This window comes from Hyla sarda, chromosome 8 (assembly GCF_029499605.1).
Source record: "Hyla sarda isolate aHylSar1 chromosome 8, aHylSar1.hap1, whole genome shotgun sequence".
In the NCBI taxonomy this organism is placed as follows: domain Eukaryota; kingdom Metazoa; phylum Chordata; class Amphibia; order Anura; family Hylidae; genus Hyla; species Hyla sarda.
Window position 1 is genome coordinate 178,741,303 of NC_079196.1, and position 27,310 is coordinate 178,768,612.

The 27,310-nt window shown below is 41.9% G+C and overlaps 1 protein-coding gene across 6 annotated transcripts in view; it reads right to left on the reverse strand.

The window, feature by feature from the left end:
• The window catches only part of TMC5 (transmembrane channel like 5), a 134,769-nt gene that overhangs the window by 23,798 nt on the left and 83,661 nt on the right, over window positions 1-27,310 (reverse strand). For all 6 annotated transcript variants that reach the window (XM_056536130.1, XM_056536129.1, XM_056536133.1 and 3 more), the window contains 3 exons: window positions 26,373-26,537; window positions 19,229-19,386; window positions 17,046-17,124 (listed from right to left, as the gene is read on the reverse strand). In XM_056536130.1, the coding sequence (XP_056392105.1) occupies window positions 17,046-17,124; window positions 19,229-19,386; window positions 26,373-26,537 (402 nt within the window). The remainder of the gene's footprint in view (window positions 1-17,045; window positions 17,125-19,228; window positions 19,387-26,372; window positions 26,538-27,310) is intronic.

Consider the following 27,310-nt stretch of genomic DNA (forward strand, 5'->3'; position numbering starts at 1 on the left):
GTTGATCCTATAGTAAGTCTATATATATAGTAATACTATTAAGTTTTAATTGATGTTTATGCCATATAAAAAATGTATAAAGAATATATAAAAAATATATATGTAAAGAATATATATAAAATCTATATATAAAAATCGCTTAGCCTGTAAGAATTGAAAACCAGAAATTTGGTTGCCATAAGGTGCTATATGATGGGTTTATGTAATAAATATTAATAGAAAAAAGTTAAGCCTCAGGTTCACTACCTATATGACTGATGGTCATACATAGTAAGTAAAATTGGTATATATAGGTGAAAATGTATAGTAGATGTATATTCAATATGAAAGGATATAATACAAATAGACACTGGTTGGATATAGAATACTACATGTATGTGAATATATGATATATAAAGCAAAAATGGAATATAAAAAAAATTGAAAAATATTAAAAATAATTAAATAGATAGATAAATGTATAATTTTGTATATATATAATAATTACATAATGTGTATATGAATATATATATAATAAAAAGAAAAAGGGGGTGAAGATTAAAAAATGTGCAAAGGTACAAATGTACATATGATGGTTATATAATATATAAAAATATATAAAGAAAATATATTAAAAAAAATATAGAAATATTTTTTTTAAATGTATAGAAATAGAATATAATAGAATATAAATAGAAAATAGTAGAAAAAGTAGAAAAATCTAAAAAATTTGAAAAATCATGATGGACTTGATGGACGATTGGACCTGAGGGCTAGGGCCGTGGATCCATCCAGGCGCTGATAAACAGCCAGGCACTGGATGGGGTGACAGTCGGAGCCCTACAGGTAACTAGAAGTAAAGACTATAAAAAAAAAGAAAAAACAGCTCCAATTCAGAATTCAAACCTTTTGGTTCCATGGATTCAAATTCGTATATTTTTCTGGCTTCGGCTCTAGACATTTTGGCAATGATGTTGCCACCTCTCCAATCTTTACTAATTCGCTGGATGCCTATATATTGAATACTGGATGGATCTTGTTGGTGGTACTGAAGAAAATCTAGGGAAAGGGGGTGCTTGGCGTTACCTTTCTTTATATTTGCTATATGTTCAGCTATTCTGGTTTTGAGAGGACGTTTAGTTCTCCCCACATACTGCTTTTTGCAGCTGCATTGGATAACGTATATCACTCCCTTCGTGCTACAAGAGATGTTTTCAGTAATTTCCCATTTGAATTCATTTACTGCAGAACTTATTTCAGTAGTCTTTTTTTGGAAGTTTGTGGTTTTGCAGTTGGAGCACATGTTACAGCGAAAGAATCCCTTCACTGTTAGCTATGAGTGGTCTCCTTTAAACTGTTTTTTGTTTTGTATTGTTGGTGCCACTTGTAATCCAAGATGAGGGACTTTAGTATAAATGATGGGAGGGGTGGGAGATATTATTGAACTTATTATTTTGTCTTGTTGGAGTAGATGCCAGTTTTTTAAAATAATTTTTTCTACTTTTTTATAATCCTTATAATAGGGAAGAATGATGCAGAATTTGTCATCTTCTGTGGACTCTGATGGTGAGTTTGAAAAATATGTATCTCTTTCTTGGTTTTAGATTTTTTCCATCGCTTTATTTAAAATTTTGTTAGGATAACCTCTCTCTAAAAATTTTGTAGTCAGATGTTGTGCCTCTATTTGCTATTGAGTGTCATTCGTACAGTTACATTTTAGACGTCTATACTGGCCTGATGGAATATTTAATAGCCACCGGGGCAGGTGGCAGCTAGAAAAAAGGATATAACTATTTTTCGCTGTGGGTTTATGGTGTGTACTACATTCTATTCGTCCGTTGGTACTGCTTATTTTTAGGTCTAAAAACTCTATTGTTTTAGGGTCCATTGATGCTGTGAATGACCAGTTAAAATCATAAAAATTTAGACTATTTAAAAACATACTTAATTCTTGTGGGGAGTGTTGCCATACTAAAATAATGTCATCTATGTATCTCCGCCATAGCACCAGACCCGTTCCCAGGTGAGGAGTGATGACCTTCTCCTCCCAGGAGGACATGAACAAATTAGCGTAGCTGGGCGCAAATTTGGTGCCCATGGCGGTACCTGTTTTTTGGAGAAAAAAGAATCCTTAAAATGTAAATAATTATGTGTTAAAATAAATAAAATACTGCCTAAAATAAATTGAATTTGGGTTGGTGGTATATCTCCCCTTCTAAGAAATTTCTCCACAGCATCAATTCCATGTTTATGTTCTAAGATTGTGTACAACGAACTGACATCTAATGTAGCTAGTAAATAGTTTTCTTTCCACTCAAGGCCCTCCAATATGGAGATAATTTGAGTCGTGTCTGTTAGATAATATGGAGTTTGTTGAACGTAAGATTGTATCAATCTATCTATATACTGTGAGAGGTTCGACATAATTGATTCTATGCCCGAGACTATGGGCCGGCCGGGTGGGTTTATAGGGTCTTTATGTATTTTTGGTATGCAATAAAAAACAGGGATTCTTTTTTGAATATTTGTTATGAATTGTCTCTCTTTATCTGTTAAGATACCTTCTGCTAATGATGTTTTGCATAATATCTCCAACTCTTTATCAATTTCATTTGTAGGGTCAGATTTCAATTTTTGGTAAGTCTTGGTGTTAGACAATTGAGTGAGACATTCTTTGTCATATTTATCTGTATCGAGGATTACTATCCCCTCCCCCCCTTATCGGCGGGGCGGATAGTAACTCCCTCATTATTTTGCAACGTTTTTATCGCTTCTCTTTCTTTAAAAGTCCAATTAGATTTAGTGATTGTCACTAGTGGAAGTTTACGGATGTCACATTCCACTGCTTGTTTAAAGGCTGTGACATAGGGTCCTGCCTCATGTCTTCGGTAAAAATTTGACTTGAGAGAACAATTAGTGTGAATGTATTTATCTTTATTTATGTTTTGTATTTCAATAGGATGTTTGACGAAATATTTTTTAAGATAAAGTTTTCTCACAAATTTTTCGATTCCAATATACGTATCAAACTTGTTTCGTTTTTTTGTAGCAGCAAATGTAAGTCCTTTTTCTAGTAGTTTAGTCTGGGATTGGGTAAGTGTCATGGAACTGAGATTGATAATTGAGCTACCAGAGTCTTTTAATTCGCTTTACCTATTTTCATTGGGGGCTGAGTTGGAGTGTCTATTTCTTCTATTTCTGCAACGTAACCTCTTTTTTTTTGTGTGGGTGGTAGTGTGGAGTAATTGTTGTTTGTATTGTTTACAGGATTGGGGTGAATTTCTGCTTGGATGGTGCGTAGTGTGGACCGTGGTAATGGTTGTGGCTGTGGTTGTGGTTGATTGTGTTTGTTGGTGGGTTGATTGGCTTGTGGAATGGGAAGAAGTGGAGATGTTTTTTTTTAAAGGTAGTGGTTGTGGATAGTTGGTCTTGGGAGGGTAGTTGTGCGAATGTGGTCTCCATGATCTGTTTTGGTACTGATGGTATGGTTGCCGTCTGTATGGGGAGTGGTGATATGGATGCCTTTGTGGGGAATGGTAATATGTGGGACGTTTGTCTGGGGAATGAAGATGTGAATGGCGTCTGTCTAAAAAATTGGCCGACAGAGAAGTGAATCTATTTTGTGTGGGTATATTATATTTGTGGTAATTTTTCGGATAATTGTTTGCATAATTAGTTTTAGTGGGGTTAGTAAATTTGGTGTCTTGTGTCTTAGTGTTATCTTCTGTGAATGTTTTATTAGTATTATTAGAAAGCCAATTTAATTTTTTGGACTTCTTTGTGATTATTTCGGATTCTAGTTGGTCTAGTTTTGAACATAGAGATTCTTGTAGTTTGATATAATTATTTTTTTCATGTTTATCTAGTTCAACTTTTATTTCTATTATATTAGTGTCTATTTAATTTAGGAGTTGTGTTCGCCTTTCAATTATAAGTTGCATTAAGATCCTTGATTGTTTTTTCAAGGAGCTTTTCCATTTAGAATCAAATTCTTCACCATTTAAATCCCCCACAGGGGTCTTATGTAACATCAGACCTTTGGGAATGATATCAAGGGTTAAAAAATGTCTGAGACTCTTTATTTCAGTAAATGAATTCAAATGGGAAATTACAGAAAACATCTCTTGTAACACGAAGGGAGTGATATACGTTATCCAATGCAGCTGCAAAAAGCAGTATGTGGGGAGAACTAAACGTCCTCTCAAAACCAGAATAGCTGAACATATAGCAAATATAAAGAAAGGTAACGCCAAGCACCTCCTTTCCCTACATTTTCTTCAGTACCACCAACAAGATCCATCCAGTATTCAATATATAGGCATCCAGCGAATTAGTAAAGATTGGAGAGGTGGCAACTTCATTGCCAAAATGTCTAGGGCCGAAGCCAGAAAAATATACGAATTTGAATCCATGGAACCAAAATGTTTGAATTCTGAATTGGAGCTGTTTGGTTTTCTATAGTTTTTACTTCTAGTTACCTGTAGGGCTCCGACTGTCGCCCCATCCAGTGCCTGGCTGTTTATCAGCGCCTGGATGGATCCACAGTCCTAGCCCTCAGGTCCAATCGTCCATGAAGCCCATAATGATTTTTATAATTTTTCAGATTTTTCTACTTTTTCTAAAATTTTCTACTATTTATAATTCTATACATTTAAAAAAAAAAATTTTTTATATATTTTCTTTATATATTTTCTATATATTTGTTATATATTATATAACCATCATATGTACATTTGTACCTTTGCACATTTTTTAATCTTCACCCCCTTTTTCTTTTTATTATATATATATTCATATACACATTATGTAATTATCACATATATACAAAATTATACATTTATCTATCTATTTAATTATTTTTAATATTTTTCACAAAAAAAATTTTATATTCCATTTTTGCTTTATATATCATATATTTACATACATGTAGTGTTCTATATCCAACCAGTGTCTATTTGTATTATATCCTTTCATATTGAATATACATCTACTATACATTTTCACCTATATATACCAATTTTACTTACTATGTATGACCATCAGTCATATAGGTAGTGAGCCTGAGGCTTAACTTATTACTGTTAATAATTATTACATAAACCCATTATATAGCACTAGAGATGAGCGAACTTTTCAAAAATTCGATTCGGCCAATTCGCCGAATTTTCCCGAAAGGTTTGTTTCGATACGAATTTGTTCGCGGCGAATCGATATTAAAAAAGGCTATTTCTAGCCTACATACAGCCTCTATAGGAGTATAGAACACTTTGCTGTGTCCTAAAACGCATATGGAGTGTGCTGGGTTAGTGAAATTATACTGTTATTCAGAATAGCATGCAGATTACCGGCATCGCTCTTAGAATCACTGCCGCACAGCAGCACAATGACAGAGCCTGGTGGTGGCATCAGTGTCAGGAGACCATATAGTGACTGAATGACATAGCGTGGAGGTGTTGGCAGCATGAGGACACCATATAGTGGCTGAATGGCACAGCGTGGAGGTGTTGGCAGCATGAGGACACCATATAGTTGCTGAATGACACAGCATGGAGGTGTTGGCAGCATGAGGACACCATATAGTGGCTGAATGGCACAGCGTGGAGGTGTTGCCAGCATGAGGACACCATATAGTGGCTGAATGGCAAAGCGTGGAGGTGTTGGCAGCATGAGGACACCAAATAGTGGCTGAATGACACAGCTTGGATGAGGTTGAAGCATGAGGACACCATATAGTGGCTGAATGACACAGCGTGGAGGTGTTGGCAGCATGAGGAGACCAAATAGTGGCTGAATGGCACAGTGTGGAGGTGTTGGCAGCATGAGGACACCATATAGTGGCTGAATGGCACAGCGTGGAGGTGTTGGCAGCATGAGGACACCATATAGTGGCTGAATAGCACAGCGTGGAGGTGTTGACAGCGTGAGGACACCATATAGTGGCTGAATGGCACAGCGTGGAGGTGTTGGCAGCATGAGGACACCATATAGTGGCTGAATGTCACAGTGTGGAGGTGTTGGCAGCATGAGGACACCATATAGTGGCTGAATGGCACAGCGTGGAGGTGTTGGCAGCATGATGACACCATATAGTGGCTGAATGACACAGCGTGGACATGTTGGCTGATGCATTAGTACACTACACACCAGGGCTTCACAATCCCCCCCCCCCCAAAAAAACACCACAATATATGACATTTTTGACAAAGATTTCTCATAGGTAGCACCGCTATCCAAAAATTCGAAATTTCCAGACCCAGGCCCCACCTCTGCGGCATCAGGAACCCATATATTGCCTGAAGGACACAGCCTGGAGTTGGCTGATGCACCAGTACACACCCGGGCTTCACAATCCCCTCCAAAAAACAACAACATTTTAGAAATTTTTTAAAGAAATACCTTTGTGTAAGAACAAGCGCATATCCAACAGTTCACAAGACTCTATAATGCAGGACGGTGGACCACCCAAAGACATTCTTCTCAAAAATAATAAACCACACAATGTTTGAAATTTTTTTACAAAAACTAATTCAATATGTGTGTAAGCGCATCTGACTCCAAAAGATCAGATCACAAAAGGACTTTTTTCGCCCAAAATGATGAAGCAGAGTTAATCCCTGTCCGTATTTTTATTTTAATTTTTATTTTCATTAAAAAATCACACGCAACAAGCGTTCCGTTGTGTAACGATTAGCATTCTGGAAAATTCTATTTTATTACCGATAAAATTATCAGTATAAAAAAAAAACACTACCCAAGAGTGTTTAATTACCCCATACATTACACCGGGAGCAGTCAGGAGTAGGCCTCAGCAGTACCCAAGAGGCTTTAATAACCCCCTAACTTTGCACGATCAATTGCTAGATCGAGCAATACCAGGTGTGTTATGCCCTCAGATTTCCGGGGCCGCAGCCACGCTCCACTGAACGGATTAGCGTGTCTCTATCTTTCAAGGACAGGTGCGTGTTGCACGCTGAAACCAGTTCGTGATAGGGATCTGGGATTGCAATTATTTAACCTTAAAACGAGGAATTACCAGTAAGTGAGGGTCATAAGCTGGCATTGATTAAGTCCCTGCCCTTTGTACACACCGCCCGTCATTATAAGCGATTGGATTAGTTAGTGAGTTGGTTAGTGAGGTCCTTGGATCGGCCCAGGCGGGGTAGGAGAAGGCCCTGGCAGGGCGCCGAGAATTTAACGATCATTGTTGAAATGTGCATTAAGCATGTATTTAGCTACTGCTAAACATCCAAAAATGTAAGGCCCAAGGCCAGAAGCACCAGGGAGGCCAGTAGTTCCTGAAAGACACAGAATGAGTCTGGATCATGCATTTGCAGTACCCAAGAGGTTTTCATAACCCCTTACATTTAAAGATCAATGTTTACATTTGCATTAAGCATGTATTTTGCTACTGCTAAACTTCAAAAAATTATAGGCCCAGGGCCTGAGGCACCAGGGAGGCAAGTAGTTTGTGAAAGACACAGAATGAGTCTGGAGCAGTCATTCGCAGTACCCAAGAGGGTTTCATAACCCATTACATTTAAAGATCAATGTTGACATTAAGCATGTATTTAGCTACTGCTAAACTTCAAAAAAATTATAGGCCCAAGGCCAGAAGCATCAGTTTTCCCCATATTAGGAGCATAGTTGTCCACCAGATTAGGCTGCATAGATGTCACCCAGATAAGGCAGCATACATGTCCCCCGGATTAGGAGCATAGTTGTCCCCCAGATAAGGAGCATAGTTGTCCCCCAGATAAGGAGCATAGTTGTCCCCCAGATTAGGCAGCATAGATGTCCCCCAGATTAGGAGCATACTTGTCCCCCAGAGTAGGCAGCATAGGTGTCACCCAGATTAGGTGCATACTTGTCCCCCAGATTAGGCAGCATAGATGTCCCCCAGAATTGACAGCATATATGTCCCCCAGATTAGGCAGCATAGATATCACCCAGAATAGGCAGCATAGATGTCCCCCAGATTAGGCAGCATAGATGTCCCCAGATTAGGAGCATTGTTGTCCCCCAGATTAGGCAGCATAGATGTCACCCAGATTAGGCAGCATAGATGTCCCCCAGATTAGGAGCATACTTGTCCCCCAGAGTAGGCAGTATAGATGTCCCCCAGATTAGGCAGCATAGATGTCCACCAGATTAGGAGCTTAGATGTCCCCCAGATTAGGAGCATAGTTGTCCCCAAGATAAGGAGCATAGTTGTCCCCCAGATTAGGCAGCATAGATGTCATCCAGATTAGGCAGCATAGATGTCCCCCAGATTAGGCAGCATAGATGTCCCCCAGATTAGGAGCATACTTGTCCCCCAGAGTAGGCAGCAAAGATGTCCCCCAGATTAGGAGCATACTTTTCCCCCAGTTTTGGCAGCATAGATGTCCACCAGATTAGGAGTTTAGTTGTCCCCCAGATTAGGAGCATAGTTGTCCCCCAGATTAGGCAGCATAGATGTCATCCAGATTAGGCAGCATAGATGTCCCCCAGATTAGGCAGCATAGATGTCCCCCAGATTAGGCAGCATAGATGTCACCCAGATTAGGCAGCATAGATGTCCCCCAGATTAGGAGCATACTTGTCGCCCAGAGTAGGCAGCATAGATGTCCCCCAGATTAGGAGCATACATGTCCACCAGATTAAGCATCATAGATGTCCACCAGATTAGGAGTTTAGTTGTCCCCCAGATTAGGAGCATAGTTGTGCCCCAGATAAGGAGCATAGTTGTCCCCCAGATTAGGCAGCATAGATGTCACCCAGATTAGGCAGCATAGATGTCCCCCAGATTAGGAGCATAGTTGTCCCTCAGATTAGGCAGCATAGTTGTCCCCCAATCAGCGCGGGCCGGTCAGAGACAATCATCAGAGGGTTTCATAACCAACCACAATAGACAAAAATTTTTTGTAGGAGCATGGTCAATCTACTCAGACCCATCTGTCATTGGTGGCTGGAAATCCTGGCTGATCCATCCCTGATTCATCTTGAAAAACGTCAGTCTCTCCACATTTTTAGTGGACAGACGAGTTCGCCTTGGGGTGACTATGGCCCCGGCCAAACTAAACACCCGCTCTGATGGCACACTACTGGCCGGGCAGGATAGCTTTTCCAGGGCAAACTCCGCTAGTTGCGGCCATAAATCGAGTTTGGCTGCCCAGAAGTCCAGCGGATCTTCAACGGTTGTTGGCAGGGTCATGTCGAGGTAAGCCAGATCCTGCTGGTTCAGGTCCTGCTCCATGTCCACCTGCTGCTGATGAGTAGCTTCACTATGCGGCTGAAGGAAGCTACTCATCAGCGACTGTAGACTCAGGCAGCTGCTGATTGAGCCGGTACTGCTCCTGCCACCCCTCCCCTCTCCAGCAGCCGTGGCAGTGGAAGGTGAGCACAGAGGGCCCCCCGAGTAAGACCTGTGAGTGAATGGACCATGTGGCCGATAGGCATCGGCCAACCAACTACGTAGAAGCTCCCTGAAGTAGGTCAGTTTGTCCTCCCTCTCAGTGGGTGTAAAAAAGGCCCCCATTCTGGGCCGGTAGCGAGGGTCTAATAAGGTGGAGATACAGAAGTCATCACGCTGACGAATTTTGACAATTCGGGGGTCACTATGCAAGTAACTCAGCATGCATCGTGCCATTTGTGACAGTGACTCGCTGGGACTACCTGCCTCCATCTCCTAACGCTGCAGCTCAAGCAAAGTGTGCTTGGCGGTGTACGAGTGGCTGAAGTGCATGCACAGTTTCCTTGCCATTGTCAGGACATCTTGCAAATGGGGACTTGATGAACTTCTTGACAACCAGATTCAACACGTGTGCCATGCAGGGCGAATGGTTCACACTTCCTTGTCGCAGCGCAGCCACAATGTTCTTCCCATTGTCGGTCACCATGGTTCCCATTTCCAGATTTCGTGGAGTAAGCCATTGGCCAAGGCAAACCATGTGAAGGACGGCTTGACACCGCTGTGCCCTACACACGTGGTACGATGAAGGGCCACCGAGATTTGGATGTGCAGTGGAGGCCGAGGACATGGGGGAGGAGGAGGCGCACACTGTAAAAGGACCAACTGCCTGGGAGCGAGAGCGATGAGGAGGTAGCGGTGTGACCTGTCCAAGTTGCTGTTGTGGCTGTGCAGGAACAACATTTACCCAGTGGACCGTAAAAGACATGTATTATCCCTGCCCGTAGTTAAACTCAATTGGGCTGAAAAATGAGGAGATAAGATGCTTCAGAAAGTTCAGGCAGCTTGGAGATCTGTATGAGGCAGCTGACAGCTATCTGCCCCTCTCTGCTGCAATGCTCAATAACGTGAATAGGAGGTTTAGCTATCAATGATCCTTCTCAGTGTTACAGCACAGCACTCTGCACTCCTGTCTTTCCCTAATGCTGATGTGACTAGCAGTTGCAGTGTAACGCTGTGGTATGAGCTATTCACACACACACAGTCCCGTCCTCTCGATCTGAGTGCATAGATGAAATGAAGAGAGGCAAGATGGCCGCCGATTATATAGGGGCTGTGACATCACAGGGGTCAGTGAACACTGATAGGCTGCATCTTACATGTGGTTCAGGGTTAGCCCGCCTACCTTCATTCCCGCCGCTGTTTCCCGCCCTCCCATAATCCCCTGCTCCATGTACTCACATGTGGATCCGCCATCTTAGGTCTCCAATAGGCTGGAACACTGTAAAATGGAGTTTAATGAAGCGATTCATGAAATTCGTAATGAATTCGGGTTCGTCAACTTCGATTCGCTCATCTCTATATAGCACCTTACGGCAACCAAATTTCTGGTTATCAATTCTTACAGGCTAAGCGATTTTTATATTTAGATTTTATATATATTCTTTACATATATATTCTTTATACATTACTATATATATAGACTTACTATAGGATCAACTCCGGACTTTCCAGGAGTCAGGAACAGTCCCAGATTCCATCAATCAGGAGAAAGGCACCTAGGATGTTAAAACATATAAAAACCGGCAAAATGCCGGGGTATCCAATATAAATATAAAGCCACTGAAGTAGGGGACACCCCAAAACGCGTTTGGCATTTTACCCACATAAAAGATACCCAGTCCAACCAGCAAAACCTATTTGCAACTGCTGGAACCCCCCAGTTTTGGGACCATTACACGACCTAGGAGCGCGCATTCTTACACGAGGATGCGGCTCCGCTATCCCCCCAGTGCATTCACCGCTCACCTGCACTCACCTTATCCACCGTCCAAACGCAGATCTGTGCCAGCTCCAGACCGTCCAAGTGCAGCCTTACACCGGCGCATTACATCGGCTCCACGGTACACCGGTTCTACGGCATTACCAGCTCCCGGTATCCAGATCCCGAGCCAGTGCAGGAAGATCCTAGGCTTTTCCACCAGGCCAGCTGCTGAGCTGTACCAGCCCGGGAAGGAGAAGAACCGCACTGAACATCGGAGCGCATCAGGAGAAGCGGTGAGTGGTGCGGTGCACCAATAACTTTTACTTTGATACACTTTCACTTTGATACATCTGCTACAATAGCTTTCATTTGGATATATCTGCTACAATATCTGCTACAATAGCCTTCTACAAATAACTGTTAGCAAAGTTTCAACTAACTCAGTGGAGGATTTCTATTACCGTATATACTCGAGTATAAGCCGACCCGAGTATAAGCCGAGACCCCTAATTTCAACCCAAAATCCCAGGAAAAGTTATTGACTCGAGTATAAGCCTAGGGTGGGAAATACCTCATCCCCCCCTGTCATCATCCAGACCCGTCATTAACATCCTCATCATCATCCCCTTATCATCCCACACATCCCCCCTTCATCATCCCCTTATCATCCCACACATCCCCCTTCATCATCCCCTTGTAATCATCCCACACATCCCCCCTTCATCATCCCCTTATCATCCCGCACATCCCCCCTTCATCATCCCCTTATCATCCCACACATCCCCCCCTTCATCATCCCCTTATCATCCCGCACATCCCCCCTTCATCATCCCCTTATCATCCCACACCCCCCCTTCATCATCCCCACCCCCCTTCATCATCCCCACACCCCCCCTTCATCATCCTCTTCTCATCATTCGCCCTCAGTGGTCTTCAACCTGCGGACCTCCAGAGGTTTCAAAACTACAACTCCCAGCAAGCCCGGGCAGCCATCGGCTGTCCGGGCTTGCTGGGAGTTGTAGTTTTGAAACCTCCGGAGGTCCGCAGGTTGAAGACCACTGCGGCCTTCAACATCATCCAGCCCCCTCTCACCCCCTTTAGTTCTGAGTACTCACCTCCGCTCGGCGCTGGTCCGGTCCTGCAGGACTGTCCGGTGAGGAGGTGGTCCGGTGAGGAGGTGGTCCGGGCTGCTATCTTCACCGGGGGCACCTCTTCTCCGCGCTTCCGGCCCGGAATAGATGCGTTGCCTTGACAATGACGCAAATGACGCACCTCTGCGTCGTTGTCACGGCAACGTGACTATTCTGAGGCCGGGCCCGAAGCGTTTAGAAGAGGCCTCCCCGGTGAAGATAGCAGCCCGGAACCACTATCCCACCGGACCACCTCCTCACCGGACAGTCCTGCAGGACCGGACCAGCGCCGAGCGGAGGTGAGTACTCAGAACTAAAGGGGGTGAGAGGGGGCTGGATGATGTTGAAGGCCGCAGTGGTCTTCAACCTGCGGACCTCCGGAGGTTTCAAAACTACAACTCCCAGCGAGCCCGGATAGCCGATGGCTGCCCGGGCTTGCTGGGAGTTGTAGTTTTGAAACCTCTGGAGGTCCGCAGGTTGAAGACCACTGCGGGTGGGGGAGTTCACTCGAGTATAAGCCGAGGGGGGTGTTTTCAGCACGAAAAATCGTGCTGAAAAACTCGGCTTATATTCGAGTATATACGGTATATACTGTGTAACACCTTGAACTTCAATGATACTTCCTCGGACATAATTCATTGAACATTATCTTTTCATTCATTGAACTGTAATTCATTGAACTGAACATTGATTCATTCATTCATTCAAGCTGCTAATATTTGGGACTGTGTATCTCACATCAGCATTTGTTATTATTTGCATATATTCATTTTTATGTTTTATTTTTAATTACTTTTTAATATTATAATAAGGGTGCGGTCTGTGCAAGGGCCCTGCACAGCCACACACTCAATAATTATAATTTAAATTTATATTAAAATTTATATCATTATTACCATTATCACTTAGCCTGTACCAATAATTATTCTATCATATTTTATATATATATGATTATACATAGTAAGTAACATTAATCTCACTCCATTCTAATACTCCAATTTCAGCCATCTTATTCAGAACACTACCGCAACGTCACTGAAACCTGCGAGAGCTGTGCCTCACCATGCCCCATAAACACTTTCTGAGTTTGGTCTCATGCCAGGCCGGGAGGAGACCAAACTAACTGTTTGACTTGTGCGGGGAACAAAACTGAGCCACCTAGTGGCCTTTTTTTCAATCACATTAAAGGTTTAATTACATAAGGAACAATATTTTAAAAGTTTAGTTTGGCGACAGGTATTCTTTAAGCTAGTTCTAAGCCATTCTATGAATGTTAACAGCATACGAGAAGATAAGCATGAAATGATTCATGTTAATGGCTGCATTCACAATATATTCACTTGGGCGATTATTTTATCAGCGAGATCATCTTGACCTGTAGAAATTTTAGGTCACACAAGCATTGTTGAAAACAATGGAAATAACATAAGATCACTTAATAGATGCATTAAAGGAGAACAATTCTGTAAGAACATTTATACTGCTGGTTGTGCTGCTAGTTTATTAAATGCAATTAATTACTATTAAGAGCTGTTCTTGTTTTTCTTTCTGTAGTGACTGAATTCTGTACTTACTCATTTTCTAATATAGATTAATAGGGGTTGGTGCTGGCACTACGAATTTTATCACCCCTTCCTGACATTTGACATACATGTATATCACAATATTGGGAAATAAGCATAGAAAAGGCTTAAGGCTAGGATTCCACTTGTTTCTTTTTTCACAGAAAAAAACGCCAGAAAAAAAACGCCAGTGCATTTTCCTGCGTCTGACGTTTTTTCTGGCGTTTTTGCATTTGAGTGGAAATTGCATTTTTGGCCCCTTTGGCGTTTTTTCAAAAAGCTGCTCCACATCTCTGCAATAGATAGGACAATCGCATTGAGTGTCAGGAGTGACACCCGCTGTGATCTGTCCTTAACTGCAGGTACTACTACTCCCAACATGGAGCACACTCCGCTCCATGCTGGGAGCTGTAGTACCTGCATTAATAGACAGATCGCAGCAAGTGTAACTTCTCACACCTGTTGCGATCTGTCTATTAATGCAGGTACTGCAGCTCCCAGCATGGAGCAGAGTGTGCTCATGTTGGGAGCAGTAGTACCTGCAGTTAAGGAAAGATCACAGTGGATGTCACTCCTGACTCCCGCTGTGATCCTCCTGTATAATGTTTACATGCAGGCGGCCAGCCGCTCTTCTATGGTCCCCTGCACTGACGTATATATACACTACTCATATTTCCCATAGAGAGTTCTGATTGGCTTGAACCATCTGGCCAATCACAGCTCTCTGCGGTAAATATGAGTAGGTGTATATATACGGCAGTGCAGGGGAACATAGAAGTGCGGCCTCCCGCATCTATACATTATACAGGAGGATCGCAACGGACCCGGGGTGACCTGTCAATTAGTATAGGTACTACTACTCCCATCATGGAACAGTGTGTTCCATGCTGGGAGCAGTAGTACTATAAATCACCATATGTTTATAGGTTTTTAGTGTACTCAAACCAAATTCACAGAAAAAACACAAAAAAATTAAATTTTATTCAATATCCAATTTAAAAAGGATCCATTATAGATCCAATGGCCAACACATGAAAAAATATAGAAAAAGTTGATTTCTCTTGCTGAATACAATCCCAGTAGTGGGTGATAAATGCAGTCTTACAAAAGATATAAATTAAAAATACACTCAGAGTGATGCTCATTCAGAATATGTTACAAACACCTACCTAAAGGTGGGTTGAAGGTAGGGAAGAGATGGGGTAGGGTGCTATAGGGAAATGTATATACGGCCAATTGATGCGTGCGGCCACTACCTAACACTCACCCTATAGCCACCCTACAACTACTCCTGCTGCTAGGCGGAGTAGATACCCTGATAAGGGTGGCCCCGCTCCGGAACCTAAATCTGAACCGTCCCTGGAGTGCCCTGATCTAGCACAAAAAGGATAAAAACTAACTATCTCACTGGGGAGCCCTGTCTGGCTATAGGATAGGGATTGGATACCCTGAAACTATTTAAATACCAGTGAGAAAATAGTGGACAATCAGATCAGGGATATACGGGGTCGCCACCTGGGTTATTTCTACGTTATGGTTTGCTAATTCAATGTGGATGCATCCTGTCACCTGATACTCCGTATAGGGGATGGAAATATCAAACACAAAGATAGGAATTGGATTGTAAACAGATTTGGTTGTTATTATATATGTGTAGGTTCACCACAGGTTATAAAAAATCATACAAGGGTCATGCAAACAATCAGTATAGATGGTCAAAGTCAATCACAAATGCCAAGCTATCAATATGGCAGACCACCTGAAGACCACAGATAAAGTGGTAGTACTACCTAAAAAATGTTAAAAAAAAATTAATAAAAAGTGAAAAACACACACACACACACACACACACACACTACATTTTTATTATTTTCGGCTACATTTTTAGTGCCCTGCATGCCCACATAAATTGATCCCTGTGTAAAAATTAATAAAAATATTGTTATAAATAAGATACATTTCGTTAAATACAATTTGTTCCATCACTACTGTATTTTTTTAATGGTACCCTACGAAATTTTATTTTAAAAAAAGGTATCTCCATCACTTTTTTGGATCGATAAAGTCCAGAAAAAGAATAAAAAATGCCTGCAAAAACTCCAAAGTTAAAACCAGCATTGCGTTTTTCTTGGCGTTTTTTTTTTTACTCCCATAGACTCCTATTGGAGAAAAACTCCACGATTTCAGGGGGGGAAAAAACGCCATAGGCTCAACATGCTGTGATTTTGCAAAACCGCCAAGGAGCTGAAAAAGAGTGAAAAAACGCCAAAAGGATAAAAAAAAATAAAAATAAAAAACACCAGACTGAAAAACCAGAAGTGGAAAAAGAATTTAGTGTTTTTTCATTGATTTACAGCTAACATCAGGCCGCAGCGATTTTTGGCCAAAAAAAACGCCATGTGGTAGAATTGGCGTTTTTTGTGGCATTTCCCCCCCCCCCCCCCCCCCCCCAAAAAAAAAAAAAAAAAAAGTGGAATTCCAGCCTAAGAGTTTAGTTGTTTCCACACACAGTGGGGGCTGGCTGTGAACTGCAGCTGACACCCCCTATCAGAGTCTGTATTGGAGAAAGCTCCAATCCCAGCCATTTAACATCCTAGATGCCACAGTCAAGAGCATCCATGGCATCCAGGTGGTTAGAACTGCTCCAGCTTCTGACTGCCTCCTGTGAAGTGATTGTGTTCAGTTGTCATGGCACATGGGAGCCTAGTGAAGGCCCTCAGGGCTCCCCTGATTGTATTACCATTGGTAATAGTACATCATTGCACTGCAATACATTAGTCATGAACTGTACTGTACAAGTTCCCTGGGAGGTTAAAAATGTAATTAAAAAATCTCCCATTTAAAAAATTCTGAACATTGCCCATTTTTCTAATAAAAAAGAAAATCTTTAAAATTAAACAGAATTGGTATCACTGTTATTAAAATGTCTGAACTATTCAAATGTAATGTTATAAATCCCAAATGGTGAAAATCGTAAAAATGTACCCTCACCTCTCAAAAAACATGGATTATAAAGTGATAAAAATTGGCATGTACCTCAAAATAATATCAATAAAACTAAAGTGCATGCTGCAAAAAGATAAGAGCCCTCACACTGCTTCAAGGACATAAAAAAAAGTTATCTTGGGCGATGCAAAGCATTATTTTTTTTTATGTATTAAAATATATATATATATATATATATATATATAGACACAATATCCTGTCCAATAAATAGTCACCTTGTTATTGCTTTCCGCAATTTTCTCCAGCCAGTAGTAACACAAAATACCAATAAGTGAAAATTTCAGCAAGACATTTCTGCAAAGATATAAAACATTAATATTTAAAAAAAAAAATGACAGTGAGATTGTTCTATTACCCCAAATAATTGTCAAAACTATCACATGAACATAACAAGAAAAAAAAAAACTAAGGCTATTTTCAGACAACCAAATTTCATAGCAGAATCTGGCAGAAAAATTCAGCTCTGAAAAATTCTGTTGCAGCAGAGTTCCATTGTTTTCGATGGATTCTGCTGCACCGTCACGGAGTTGACATGCAAAGTTAGCTCGGAAATGTATCACCATCTATGGAGAAGGCACATTTCCGAAAGGTCCTAGTGCCGGCAGAATGCTCTTTTCAGAATGTCCACCAGAAGTTTTATTAAATAATTAAAAGGAAATGATTAAAAGGGTTTTCCACTAAGGAGGAAACATCCTTTAAAGGGTACCTCTCATCAAATAAACTTTTGATATATTTTTTAGATTAATGAATGTTGAATAACTTTCCAATAGCATGTTAATGAAAAATATGCTTCTTTCTATTGTATTTTTCCCGATCGGTCCTGTCAGCAAGCATTTCTGACTCATGCTGGAGTCCTAAACACTCAGAGCTGCCAGCCTGCTTTGTTCACAGCCAAACAGGCTGTGAACAAAGCAGGCTGGCAGCTCTGAGTGTTCTCCTTTGTGAACAAAGCAGACTGGCAGCTCGTAGTGTTTAGGACTCCAGCATGAGTCTGAAATGCTTGCTGCCAGGACTGGTAGGGAGACCCCTAGTGGTCATTTCTTCAAAGTGGAAAATTAAATAGAAAGAAGCATATTTTTTAATAACATGCAATTGTAAAGTTAATCTGCAAACATTAATCTATAATGTATCAAAAAGTTTTTTTCATGAGAGGTACCCTTTAAATTCATTTGAGGAGATTTCTCAAAACCTGTGCAGAAGAAAAGTTGAGCAGTTGCCCATAGCAACCAGATTATGTTGAAAATGTAAAAAAGAAATCTGATTGGTTGCTATAGGCAACGGCTCAACTCTTACTCTGCACATGTTGTGAAAAATCTCCCCCAGTATGTCCCATTGTGACTAGCTAATCCAGGGAGGAGGACTTGTAGAGGACTACTGTCTTATACCTCCATGTTGTGGCATGCTGGCTGGGAATTATAGTTTTGCAACGGCTGGAGGTCCACAGTTAGGAGAACTAGGCCCTAGGGCAGTATTTTCCGGCCAGGGTACCTCCAGCTGTTGCAAAACTAGAACTCAAACCATGCCCGGACAGCCTTCGGCTGTCTAGGCATGCTGGCATTTGTAGTTTTGCAACAGCTGGTTGGGAAACACTGCTCTAGGATAAGGTAACATGGATCAGACATGCTGTAAATTTTCCACAGCAAATCTGCTTCATTTCCTCATGTAAATCTGCAACAAATCTGGCAGATTTTAGTGCATAATATGTAAACTGTGTATATAGGAATGTATTGCATTGTACTGCATGATATGATGTAAAATATGTACTAAATAAAAAAAAATTGTGTAAAGAATCCACATTCTCAGGCATTAACAAGCTGTAGATTTTAATTTCCCCATTAAAGTCAATGGGGAAAATCTGCAAAATATCCATAGCTGATCCGCAATGTACTGTAAATTGACATACTGTGGAATTAAGAACTCCACCATAGGTCAGTTTCTGCACTGACTTTTTTTTCCATCATGTGTAGATCAAATTTCTTAAATGTCCTCCAAATTGCTGCTACTGTAATACTGTATGATGCAGATCTTCTGCTGTAGAAAATCTGCGGCTTACATGCCACATGTGAACATACCCCTAAATTGTACCACTGTTGAAGTTTTCAGTACAAAATCGTTTTTATTTCTTTGTAATAATCTACAGCAGCAGAATGCGTCATATTAGGCAATGGGATTGGGGTACCGTTCCTGCGGTTATCCTAGAAACAGTTCAATAATATTTCCTAGAACAGATTCTTAGATATAAACTAACATTGGCAAAAAACAAACAAACAGCTAAATTACATTTGATTTTCCTTTATAGCAGTGAATCTGCTTTTTGCTGTAATAACCTCTGTAATGTAAATTTGGCCTCATGCATTGTTCATATAGTGCATTGTATGTAAAATTAATTTAGTCTTACCGTATAATAACTACGTAGACCTGATGCTGGGGATATTTGAATTTCTCAACTAGTCCAAACATAGAGTAGACCAGAGGCATGAGAAGGTTGATGATGCTGACCACCACAGGAACCAATAAGGTGGCTGCCTCTTTAGTCAGTTCACTTAAGCCTTCCTTCTGTTAAGATCAATAATGGAAAAGAATGTTACATGAAACATCTACTACTGGGATGGGCATCCACAGAAATTTTTCCAGGAGGGAGAAGTTAGTGTCTGATTGCTCTGAGACCCCCACAATCTCCTGAATGGGGTCCCGCCTATAACTGTGCATGGAGCGGTGCATCGGCACGTGTTGGATGCATTCTCTAGAGGAGAGTCAGAGACACATGAGCGTTGTACTTGGGTATCCCAGTTGCTCCCCTGTAGACAGTGGATAGATAGATAATAAATAAAGAAATAAAGATGATAGATAGATAGATAGATATCCAATCAAGGGAAAGAAGCACAACCCGATTAAAATTGCACATGTAGTGGGCACCAGCAGGACATGCAGTCCAGGTCTGTTAAGCCAATTACAAGTAAAAGAGGTTCTGCAGCACTTGAGAATGAATTCAACGTGATTTATAGTCCCATGTAAGATACAACGTTTCACCGGTCTCACACTGGCTTTTTTTTAAGCATACTAAATCTCAAACAATTGATGCAATGTCAATAAAACAATTTGTGAATAAATCGTATAAGAAAATAAGTACCGTTTACAAAGATTGCAAAAATCACAAAGTGCATAATAGTGCAGTTACATACATATATGACAGAGGGGAAATCGCTGTATATAAAACATTGTATAAGTTATTTCCAAACATTATTCAAAAAAGACCCCATGTGTAAATTATGTGATAATGATTAAAAACAATTAAAAAGGAGGAGGACCGCTCCACTCACCATATAATCGCCACCATTACGGCATCCCCATATATATACTTTTTACTTCATTGTTTAGTGTAATGAATAGACAGTCAATGGAGGGTTCCACGGCCGGTCACATGGTCGCACCGCCCACGCATGCGCAATCGATGTTATAGCGCTCACAGCTGCCATGTTATTTATGGAAGAGGAAACCTCCTGCTGTCTATTTGAGCTACTTCCACATCTAGATCAATGGTGCAAACATGTAATAATAATGTCTAACAGAGAGAAACTCCTACAACCAAGACAGAAATGCATTTCCAGAATAGCATTTGTCTCTACTTCTAGTCAAAAATCGGCGGTAGCTAACATTTTCAACAAACATTGGTCTATACGCGAAGATTCTTCTTCAAACATTGTTGAATTTCATAACAAACCTCTTATGTCCTATAGGAGGCCACCCAATTTGAGGGACAGGTTAGTCAAGACTGATGTGTCCCTCATAAAAATGGGAGGTGCACAGAAATATCTAACAGTAGTCCGTTTTCTAGCACCCCGAAATGGGGAGGGAGTACAGGATCAGATTTTATCTGACCTTTGTCTCGTTCTTCGTTGTATATGTGCTGACATGTCCCTGTCCCCCTCATATGTGGGGGAAACGACCCTCGACTTCAAAGAAACGACCCCCGACTTCAAAACTCGCCTCGACCAACACCGGTATAGTTTCCGGAAAAAAACGCCTGGACTAACAGGTGTTGAAACAATTTGTGTAGCGTGGGACACAATAAAAAAATACCTAAAATGCATGCTAATTGATCATGTTCCTATGCAAAAAGAGGAGGAGATAGTGAGTATATCAAAAAACGAGAACTGTACTGGATCCACAAATTAAAATCTTTACGACCACGGGGTCTCAATGTTGATTTTGTTTACACTCCTGGTGTTAGTAAATTGAGGTAATTTTGCAGGCTTCCTTTCATATTTGTTTTCTATTGACTACTTAGCAGTTCATACATATGGTAATTTATAGGTGTCTGATTAAAAATCCTTTATATTTTTATTCTGTTCCAGATTGAGCATATGGAAGAGGACGCCCCCACTTACCAAAATAGAGATACACTTTGTAATTTTCAGTATAGAGTGATCACACACAGAATAATGTTTTTTATTATACACTTAACTACCGTATATATTCGAGTATAAGCCGACCCGAGTATAAGCCGAGACCCCTAATTTCAACCCAAAATCCCAGGAAAAGTTATTGACTCGAGTATAAGCCTAGGATGGGAAATACATCATCCCCCCCTGTCATCATCCAGACCCGTCATTAACATCCTCATCATCATCACCGCCTGTCATCATCCAGACCCTCATCATCATCACCTGTCATCATCCCCTTGTCATCATCCCACACATCCCCCTTCATCATCCCCTTGTCATCATCCCCACCCCCCTTCATCATCCCCTTGTCATCATCCCCACCCCCCTTCATCATCCCCTTGTCATCATCCCCACCCCCCTTCATCATCCCCTTGTAATCATCCCACACCCCCCCTTCATCATTCCCTTGTCATCATCCCACACCCCCCCCCTTCATCATCCCCTTATCATCATCCCCACCCCCCTTCATCATCCCACACCCCCCCTTCATCATCCTCTTGTCATCATCCCACACACCCCCTTCATCATCCTCTTGTCATCATCCCACACCCCCCCTTCATCATCCTCTTCTCATCATCCGCCCTCAGTGGTCTTCAACCTGCGGACCTCCAGAGGTTTCAAAACTACAACTCCCAGCAAGCCCGGGCAGCCATCGGCTGTCCGGGCTTGCTGGGAGTTGTAGTTTTGAAACCTCCGGAGGTCCGCAGGTTGAAGACCACTGCGGCCTTCGACATCATCCAGCCCCCTCTCACCCCCCTTTAGTTCTGTACAGTACTCACCTCCGCTCGGCGCTGGTCCGGTGCTGCAGGGCTGTCCGGAGAGGAGGTGGTCCGGTGGGATAGTGGTTTCGGGCTGCTATCTTCACTGGGGGTGCCTCTTCTCCGTGCTTCCGGCCCGGAATAGAGGCGTTGCCTTGACAATGACGCAGAAGTACGTTGGCAATGAACGTACCTCTGCGTCGTTGTCAAGGCAACGTGACTATTCTGGGGCCGGGCCCGAAGCGCTTAGGAGAGGCCTCCCCGGTGAAGATAGCAGCCCGGAACCACTATCCCACCGGACGACCTCCTCTCCGGACAGTCCTGCAGCACCGGACCAGCGCCTAGCGGAGGTGAGTACTGTACAGAACTAAAGGGGGGTGAGAGGGGGCTGGATGATGTCGAAGGCAGCAGTGGTCTTCAACCTGCGGACCTCCGTAGCTTTCAAAACTACAACTCCCAGCAAGCCCGGACAGCCGATGGCTGCCCGGGCTTGCTGGGAGTTGTAGTTTTGAAACCTCTGGAGGTCCGCATGTTGAAGACCACTGCGGGTGGAGAGTTAACTCGAGTATAAGCCGAGGGGGGTGTTTTCAGCACGAAAAATCGTGCTGAAAAACTCGGCTTATACTCGAGTATATACGGTATGTTGTATATTGAGGTCCTGTTTGTTAAGATATATTTTTTTGATATTCTAAGGAAATGATTTCCATTCCATACTAATGATTATACAGTGACCTCTTTGCTTTACATTAGTTGTACCTTTGCACCATTGATCTAGAAGTGGAAGTAGCTCCAATAGACAGCTGGAGGTTTCCTATCCCATAAGTAACATGGTTTCCGTGAGCACTATAACATCTACTGCGCGTGCGCGGGTGGCGCAACCATGTGACTGGGCATGGAACCCTCTAATGGCTGTCTATTCATTACACTAAACAAGTATGTAAAAAGTACATATATGGGGATGCCGCGATGGTGGCGATTATATGGTGAGTGGAGCGGTCCTCCTCCTTTTTAATTGTTTTTAATCATTATCACATAATTTACACATGGGGTCTTTTTTGAATAATGTTTGGAAATGATTTATACAAAGTTCTATATACAGCGATTTGCGCTCTGTCATATATGTATGTAACTGCACAATTATGTACTTTGTGATTTTTGCAATCTTTGTAAACTGCACTTATTTTCTTATACAATTTATTCACTAATTGTTTTATTGACATTGCATCAATTGTATGAGATTTGCCCCATATAAACATGTGGCACCTTTTATCTTTTGTATGCTTGAAAAAGCCAGTGTGAGACCGGTGAAACGTTGTATCTTAAATGGGATAATAAATCACTTTGAATTCATTCTGGAGTGCTGCCAAACCTCTTTTACTTGTAATTAGATAAATAGATAGATAATATATATATAAAGATGATTGATAGATAGATAGATATATGGATAGATAAATAGATGCTTGAAAAAGGCTGTATGGGCAGCTGAAACGCTGCACTTCTTTGTATTTGAAAATGGAATAAAACCACCTTCTTTTGCTTTGTTTTGGCTCTAGATAGATAGCTAGATATGAGATAGATGATAAATATATAACATAGAACAGGGAACTGAACTGGTAGCAGTCATTTCTAACCCCCTTGCCCTACCCTGTGGACAACCATGTCTATTGGTCTTAAAGGAAACCTGTAGCCAACCCAATAAAATGGCTCAGGGTGCCCTGATCACTAGGGCTGGGCGGTACACCGATTCATACCGAATACCGAAATTTTTGTGCTGCACGATATGAATTTTAACCCATACCGCAATACCGGTTTGGCCCCTCCCCCTCGGGAATTAATGAATTATCAGCCGCAGTTCACTGTCCCCATCGGGGAACTAATCATATGTGACCCACGAGTGCTGTTCTGCCCCCCCCCCAATTAATTATCAGCCCAGCGCTGCTACTCACATGTCACCCGCAAGCGCTGCTCTCCTTGTCTTCCTGATTGTTGCGGCCGCCGGCGCTGACACTCCATACCAGTGGTCTTCAAACTCCAGATGTTGCAAAACTACAACTCCCAGCAGATGTTGCAAAACTACAACTCCCAGCATGCCCGGACAGCCAGCGGCTGTCCGGGCATGCTGGGAGTTGTAGTTTTGCAACATCTGGAGGTCCGCAGATTGCACACCACTGCTCTATATTGTATCCCTATGCCCGGGCTGCAAAAGGTAAACAAAATAAACTTTAACTCACCTTCCCCGTCAGTCCAGATTAGCTTGCCAGGGAATGGAACGTCGGAAAGCCATCAGCCTATCACCGGCTGCAGCGATGTTCTGCCTCGGCCGGTGATAGGTTGAGCACACTGTCATGTAAGAACCCGGCTTCTCACATGACAGTGGGCTCAGCCTATCACCGGCCGAGGCGGAACATCGCTGCGGCCGGTGATAGGCTGACAACTGTCCAACTTTCACGTCCCCAGCGTAAGGCCGACGTCGGAACATGCGTTAGCTTATTTTGTTTACCTTTTGCAGCCCGGGCATAGGGATACAGTATAGAGTGTCAGCGCCGGTGGCCGCAACAAACAGGAGGACGAGGAGAGCAGCGCTTGCGGGTGACGTGAGTAGTACCCCGATGGGGACAGCGCAGTGCTGGGCTAATAATTAATTTTGGGGGAGGGGGGGGAATACCGTTATATACCGTGGAACCGCCAAAGGTTACAAAAATACCGCCCTACTGATCACACACCTTTTTAGAGTTTCTTGATATAACCTTCTGTTCCTCACAGGGTTTATAGTTTGTCAGACAATTCAGAGAATCTGTCAGATGGGTGAATACAAAATTTTAATAAAGGGAGTGAATATAAGGTAATGGGTAGGGTTATACAGTCAGCGGGTGTGTATTAGGCATATGCACTCCTTAACCCCTTAAGGACGCAGGGTTTTTCCGTTTTGCATTTTCATTTTTTCCTTATCACCTTCCAAAAATCATAACGCTTTCAATTTTGCACATAAAATTCCATATGATGGCTTATTTTTTGCACCACCAATTCTACTTTGCAGTGACATTAGTCATTTTACCCAAAAATCCACGGCGAAACGGAAAAAAAATTCAGAAAAAATGTAATTTTGTACATTTTGGGGGCTTCAGTTTCTACGCAGTGCATTTTTCGGTAAAAATAACACCTTATCTTTATTTTGTAGGTCCATGCGGTTAAAATGATACCCTACTTATATAGGTTGGATATTGTCGTACTTCGGAAAAAAATCATAACTACATGCAGGAAAATTTATATGATAAAAATTCTCATCTTTTTTTGTATTGATCGGACTTTTTGATCGCTTTTTATTCATTTTTTCATGATATAAAAAGTGACCAAAAATACACAATTTTGGACTTTGGAATTTTGTTTGCGCGCACGCCATTGACCGTGCGATTTAATTAACGATTTATTTTTATAGTTCGGACATTTTCGCATGCGGCGATACCACATATGTTTATTTTTATTTTTATTTACACAGTTTTTTTTTAATGGTAAAAGGGGGGTGATTTAAACTTTTATTAGGGATGGGGTTAAATGACCTTTGTCAACTTTTTTTTTCACTTTTTTTTTTTTTGCAGTGCTATAGCTCCCACAGGGACCTATAACACTGCACACACTGATCTCCTATGCTGATCCCTGCAAAGCCATAGCTTTGCACAGATCAGTCAGATAGGGGCTTGATTGCTCAAGCCTGTAGCTCAGGCTTGGAGCAATCAATCGATGATCGGACGCCACGGAGACAGGTAAGGAGACCTCCGCCTGCGTCCCAGCTGATCGGGACATCACGATTTTATTGTGATATCCCGATCTGCCCGACTGAGCTGCCGGGAAGCGTTTACTTTCGTTTTCAGATGCGGCGGTCAACTTTGATTTAAGGTTTAACAGCGCACGGCACAACGATCGATGCCTCGTGCTGTTAGCCCAGGGTCCCAGCTATGATTACCAGCCGGGACCGACCCAGTGAGATGCGGGGTCACGATGTTGTTTTAACATCGGGACCGGGCGTAGGGCGTACAGGTACGCCCTGAGTCCTTAAGAGCTTAATGTACAATTTACACACCACCTGACTGTATAATCCCAATTATCATTTCATAGTCACTCCCATTATTAAAATTAAGTTCATGCCTGTCTGACTGATTCCATAAATTGTCAGACAAACTATAAACCCTCATATCTCAGGAATGGAAGGTTGGCCACAGGTCCTCTTTTAACACTTAGCCTGTCCAATGTTGTATCTTCATACAGAGGCACACAGCGCATGCTCAACATCAAGCTACCACACACATACAAATTCAGAAGCACATCGATGTTAATGGTTTACCTCTACAGAAAGCGCAACATTTACGCAAAGGTAGTATACTCCAGCACAGCAGGCAACTGTCAACCCTGAGGAGGCAATCCAGGCAGTCACATGAATACTAAAGCGACCTAACTTCTGACTCCAAGTTAGTTTTAATGCTTCCATTAGTTTTTCTGACAAAGTTTCCTAAAAGAAAAAAAAAATACAAAGTCATTTTTTTATTTAAATGTAATGGTTGGCATTGATTCACTGACAATTACAAAAATAAAATTTATTTTCTTTAATCCCTAAAAGCATGCTTAATGACATAGCAAAAGAAGCAACCAGGCCTTTCATTTAACCCATGCCACTTAAACTATATTAATGTAAATCTGTCAGCTATCTGCATGCTATGAGCCTCAGACCTAGGCTGACAGATAATGGGAAAGTAAAATTTTCATAAGTCATAAAATGTTGCTTTTGTCCAGTGCTAAAGTGCCAAAGAGGTGGACTAAGTGCAGTAGCATTGCTCTGACTCCCTGCCCTGCATGCTTAGCATACAGGGTTTGGCTTACAGCGCTGAACCCTGTCAACAGATCTCTTGCACCATTGCCCACAACAGAGCCTGTCACTGTCTGTGATGTGTAGGTAGGGCTCAATGATGTCAGCCAAGCCATGTCATTCATAGAAGGAAGGGAAGAGGAAGAGAGGAGAAGGGCAATGCTGAGACACTTGAGTAGATTGGCCCACCTCTTTGACACTTGAGCAAAGAGAAAAACCTGACTTTATGTCTGCAGCTAACAGCATGACAGATTCCCTTTAATATTGTGATATTATATTCGTTGAATGTTCCACAAAGTATACCTGCAACCTATGTCTTAGGTGTATGGAACTTTAGAGCCATATAGTGGCATATGTAGCTCATTCTGTCCCAATGCATTATGGTTGTTTGTTTTTTCATTTTGTGGTGTCCAGCTATT